The sequence below is a fragment of the Tupaia chinensis genome, unplaced genomic scaffold (genome assembly GCF_000334495.1).
Source record: "Tupaia chinensis unplaced genomic scaffold, TupChi_1.0 Scaffold000159_1, whole genome shotgun sequence".
In the NCBI taxonomy this organism is placed as follows: domain Eukaryota; kingdom Metazoa; phylum Chordata; class Mammalia; order Scandentia; family Tupaiidae; genus Tupaia; species Tupaia belangeri.
Window position 1 is genome coordinate 4,818,818 of NW_006159630.1, and position 5,736 is coordinate 4,824,553.

A 5,736-nucleotide genomic window follows, 5' to 3' on the forward strand; every position below is an offset into this window, starting at 1 on the left:
GTCCCCAGCTGCCCTGGTTCCACGCCAGCAGGAACAGCAGCCATCCAAACAGAGAAAAAAGCACTTATTTTTAAAGTCCCCACAGTGGCCGAGGCGATGCTGTCCCCAGGGAGCTCCCCTCCTGGTCTGCCAGTTGTGGACCGCGACCTCACACTCTCACAACACCCTGCCCACTGCCCAAGACCCAGCAGGTGGAAGGAAGAGGGCTGGGGTCTAGAGCAGCAGCCAGACAGCCCAGAAGGGTAGGGAGCAGGAACCTGATCTCTTCTTCCACACCTTCTAGAAGGATCCAAGGCTCATACTGCTATACACAATCCTGATGGAACCCCGCCTTAATACCCACCCCCAAATGCCTAGCAATCATACTCAAATATCTCCAGTGATGGGGCTGGCAGGTGACACGGTGGTTAAGGAGCTGGACTCCCGGATGGCTGACTACGGTTCAAGTACTGGACGTGGTGGCTTGCTTTCTCACTTTCTTCTTTTCCCTCTATGTCTCTCTCTGGTCAAAAAATACTAACAAATAAAATAAATCATTTAAAAAAAAAACCTCCAGTGACAGGGAGCTCAGTACCTATTAAAGTCGCCTGTCTTTGGCCAGTTTGGGCTGCCAAAGAGCACAGTGAGGCCAGTTCTTGGCGCAGTGTAAGGCAGTGCCCAGGAGAGGCCAGGTGCCACATGGCGACTGCAATTCGAGTCCTCAGCCCGATTGGCATGGGACATCAGGTACCCAGGACCCACGGGCTGGAGGACTGGAGGAGGTGAGCATGGTATGCCCAGACCTGTGGGGGGTGCTCATCTCTCTCCTGCTTCCACATACTCAATAATGAATAGAGAAAAAGGAAAATTTTAAAGACTGGGGAGGGGGGGGGGGACGAGTGTCTTCAAAAAGTTTGTGGAAAATGTGTATTATGAAAACCCTATGCAGGCATTGCAAAATTTTCTGCACCAAAATAAACTTATACTTTTCATTCCATTTTCCATGAACATTTTTTTGAGAGAGATTTTTGTCATAGGGCATGTGCACTTGCCAGAGAGACAGAGAGACAGGGAGACATTGCCCAGGGGGTGATGGCCACACCACAATCCCTTCTCCTCCATTCTCCTCTCAGGATCTTGGGCACACACACATGTACCCGGCGTGAGTTTCAAGCCACCAGGTCCAGGATTTGAACCACGGTCGACCATGTGGGAGTCCAGTGCCTTAACAACTACACCACCTGCTAGGTCCTTCCTATAGAAGAACTATATGTATTTAAAGTGCATCCTATATAAGCACTTCCTCCACCCCACATATATGGGGAGTGACCGCTTGTCCACACCAGGGAAGGCATCCATGTCCCTCCTTTCCAGGGACAGAGAGATGGAAAGAAGGGTGAAGGCGCGGCTCTGAGGCAGCTCTTGTGGGACCTGGGACTGGGGAGTCAGCCCCCCCAGTTTTTTGGGGTTTTTTTTTAGAGATTTTTGCTATAGGGCATGTGCATTCTCCACAGAGACAGAGAAACAGAAAGCAAGAAATCACACCCAGGGCAGATGGACACACCGAAATCCCTTCTCCATTCTCCTCTCAGGATTGTGGGCATGCGCACACATGCCCAGTGCGAGTTTTAAACCACCGAGTCCAGGACTCGAACCACAGTAGACTCTGTGGGAGTCCAACAACGTAACCATTACACCATTTGCTGGTCCTAGCCACTCAGTTTTGCAAAGGACACTGAGTCCCTCGCCTCCCCACAGAGACGGGCCCTGCAAGAGCGGGGCATCCCATGTCCTTGGCATCCCAGGCAGACTCGGGGCCCTGACTGTGGGAACCTGTGGGGAGAGGACAGGCTCTGGGCCCTGGGAGACAATAGGGCCCCATCAAACAGCTGCTATGAGGAAGTTTCTGGAAAGCAGCCTAAGAGCCAAGGCTGCAAAGCAAGGACCAGTCCCAGAAACAGGCTGAGGCATCAAGTCTCCCAGGCACCTCTGAACTGTCCCCCCACCTGCCCTCTGGGTGCTCCCCAACGTACCCCCGAAGGCAAGCCAAGAACCCTCCCACCTCCGCCCTTCAGTGGCTGCCGTGGGGGCCCCAGGGCTACAAGGGGTGAACTGGGCAGGCCCCTCCCCCCTCCACCCACCACTCCGGCCCTGTGTGGCACCTCCGCAGGGGATGGAAAAGAAAGCAGGGACCACTCAGCTTGCCCAGTGCACCCCGCCGTGCCTGGATGCACTGTCTGCTGACAGGAGGGTCAACACTAACAGCCGAGGTCGGGGTCTCCCCGTGGCTGGGTGTGTACCCCGTCCCCAGCCTACCATGAACCGAGAAGAACTTCTGTGACATCGAAGTGCCCCGTGCCCTGCAGCGACCGCTGGAGAAGGTGGCCGCCATGCCACTTTCCACCTGAGACACAGCCTCCGGTCTGGCCTGCCGCCTGGGGACAGAATGCTGTGCGTGGGAGGCAGGCAGGAAGCGCGGGGGTGCTGGCTGCCCCCCCCCCAGACAATCTGGGATAACTTTCCCTGGGTAATGAGATCTCCCCCGCCCTGGGTGCTGCTGGAGGGTGGCCGGCAGCCAGATCAACCTAAATGAACCATTTGTCCTGTGTGAAGTGACCTCGGAGACATTATAAATGGGTTTGCTACTAACGCAGCAGCCTCACGCCCCACCCCCTGCCAGCAGCAGGAGTTGCTGCCGGGACTGGACCCAGAGGGCCTGGCCAGCGGTCTGCCAGCCTCCGCTAGGCTGAGGGTGCATGGCGGAGGTCGGGGCAAAGGGCAAAGGCCACTGCCAGGCCAGACCAGGGGATGCCCTGGAGGGTCTGTTACTGGGGGTTCTAGGGACTGGGCAGCCACACCCCCACCTGGGATGGAATCTCTCAAGAGACCCCTATGTGCAGGGAGCAGAAGCAGGCTGATAGTGGGGAGGGGCCAGGCCCAGGCCTCTGCGGTCTGGGGCCAGAGGGGCCTGCTTGCAGGTGGTAACTCCCTGGGACCTCACAAGTCAGAGAGGTGAGGGCATCTGGCTTGTTTGTTTTAATTAATAATAAACACCCAAGAAGTTTGCCCCCACTCAGCTTGGGGCTCCAGGGAGGGGGGCTATGAGCACGTGGCCAGTTCCTTCTGGCCTCCATGCTCAGGGTCTCGGGTCTGAGACTCTAGGCTACTGGGGGGTGACGACCTTTCCAAGGTGCGACTGCAACCTGCCGCCTCCCTGCGAGTCCTCAGGGGCTCCCTATCACCTGCCAGGTACTGAGCAAGGCCAGGCAGGGCCCCGGGGCCTCGGACCTCCTGCGAGGCACGTCTGCTCCTCTCCCTCCCTGGCCACGACCCGCCTCAGTTCCACCAGCCACACCTGTGCTTGTCCTGCTCTGCTCCTCTTCCCAGCAGGCCCTCCCACTCTCCATCCTTCTTTTTTTTTTTTTTTGGAGAGATTTTCACTGTAGGGTGCGTGCGCTCGCCAGACAGACAGAGAGAGACATAGAGACAGAAAGTGAGAAATCGCCCCCCAGGGGGGATGGCCACGCCGCAATCCCTTCTCCTCCGTTCTCCTCTCGGGATCTTGGGCCCGCACGCACACGTGCCCGGCGTGAGTTTTAAGCCACCGGGTCCGGGACCCGACCCGCGGTCGACTACGTGGGAGGCCAGCAACATAGCCATCACGCTCCTCCATTCTCCTCTCGGGATCTTGGGCCCGCACGCACACGTGCCCGGCGTGAGTTTTAAGCCACCGGGTCCGGGACCCGACCCGCGGTCGACTACGTGGGAGGCCAGCAACATAGCCATCACGCTCCTCCATTCTCCTCTCGGGATCTTGGGCCCGCACGCACACGTGCCCGGCGTGAGTTTTAAGCCACCGGGTCCGGGACCCGACCCGCGGTCGACTACGTGGGAGGCCAGCAACATAGCCATCACGCTCCTCCATTCTCCTCTCGGGATCTTGGGCCCGCACGCACACGTGCCCGGCGTGAGTTTTAAGCCACCGGGTCCGGGACCCGACCCGCGGTCGACTACGTGGGAGGCCAGCAACATAGCCATCACGCTCCTCCATTCTCCTCTCGGGATCTTGGGCCCGCACGCACACGTGCCCGGCGTGAGTTTTAAGCCACCGGGTCCGGGACCCGACCCGCGGTCGACTACGTGGGAGGCCAGCAACATAGCCATCACGCTCCTCCATTCTCCTCTCGGGATCTTGGGCCCGCACGCACACGTGCCCGGCGTGAGTTTTAAGCCACCGGGTCCGGGACCCGACCCGCGGTCGACTACGTGGGAGGCCAGCAACATAGCCATCACGCTCCTCCATTCTCCTCTCGGGATCTTGGGCCCGCACGCACACGTGCCCGGCGTGAGTTTTAAGCCACCGGGTCCGGGACCCGACCCGCGGTCGACTACGTGGGAGGCCAGCAACATAGCCATCACGCTCCTCCATTCTCCTCTCGGGATCTTGGGCCCGCACGCACACGTGCCCGGCGTGAGTTTTAAGCCACCGGGTCCGGGACCCGACCCGCGGTCGACTACGTGGGAGGCCAGCAACATAGCCATCACGCTCCTCCATTCTCCTCTCGGGATCTTGGGCCCGCACGCACACGTGCCCGGCGTGAGTTTTAAGCCACCGGGTCCGGGACCCGACCCGCGGTCGACTACGTGGGAGGCCAGCAACATAGCCATCACGCTCCTCCATTCTCCTCTCGGGATCTTGGGCCCGCACGCACACGTGCCCGGCGTGAGTTTTAAGCCACCGGGTCCGGGACCCGACCCGCGGTCGACTACGTGGGAGGCCAGCAACATAGCCATCACGCTCCTCCATTCTCCTCTCGGGATCTTGGGCCCGCACGCACACGTGCCCGGCGTGAGTTTTAAGCCACCGGGTCCGGGACCCGACCCGCGGTCGACTACGTGGGAGGCCAGCAACATAGCCATCACGCTAACTGCTGGTTCCCCCCTCCATCCTTCTTCAGGTCTCAGCTCAGGTGCCACTTCTTCCAGGAAGACTTCCTGGAACCCCGCTGGAGGATTCTCCTCTGGGCTCTTTCTCAGTTTCCCAGGCCCGGGGCAGGCAGTAACTCAGGCCTTACTGGCCCGTGGTAGCCAGGAGACTCCACAAGGCTGTGATGGCCCGTGTCACACGGAAAGCCCTGTAACATGTGAATGAGTTCTGCCCACACCGGCAGCCCCGGGGGAGTCCCACCCACCCAGTCCTCATCCCACCCGTACCCTCCCCTTGAGCTGGGAGCCAGGCAGAGCGGGGGGTCAGAGTGGGCTTCTCGGAGCAGAGGCGGTGAGGGGCGACATGCAGGATGGTTATCTTCTGGCTGCTGGGAACCCAGGCAGGGAGCGGGCCGCAGGAGGGAGGAGGCACTGAGCAATGCCCCTCCCGCCCAGCGGCCTCACAGGCCAGCTGGGCCACTGCTCAGCACAGCGTGCGGCCGCAGAGAGAATGCCTCACCTTCACCAGCAGGGCAGGGACATGCCCAGACGGGCCACATCTACTCTGGTCCCAGGGACCACGGAGTCTGGGTCTCTGTGGCTTGTCCCATCTCTATGTCCACAGACCTGGCCCTGGGTCTGCTGTCTGCGAGCACACGGTAAGGGCGGGGCGGGGTGGGGTGGGCACAGCCCGCACACAGATCCAAAGGGGTCTTTGACAGATGGGGCATCACTTTCCAGGAGGCAAAAAGGCCATTCGAGCCAGGGGACAGCCAGGGAGCAGTGCAGCACTCCTTCCCTTTTTAAATGCCAGAGGGCACAGGTGCTGAC

The 5,736-nt window shown here is 60.0% G+C and overlaps 1 protein-coding gene across 2 annotated transcripts in view; it reads right to left on the reverse strand.

The window, feature by feature from the left end:
• Positions 1 to 5,736, reverse strand: part of SEPTIN9 (septin 9) — a 159,464-nt gene that overhangs the window by 118,362 nt on the left and 35,366 nt on the right. Inside the window, exon 1 of one of the 2 annotated variants that reach the window (XM_027770762.1) lies at positions 2,296 to 2,404. The exons of the other annotated variant lie outside the window; for it this stretch is intronic. Coding sequence (XP_027626563.1) covers positions 2,296 to 2,371 — 76 coding nt within the window. The 5' untranslated portion in view covers positions 2,372 to 2,404. Of the gene's footprint in view, positions 1 to 2,295; positions 2,405 to 5,736 lie in introns of those variants that run through there. 2 annotated transcript variants of the gene reach the window in all.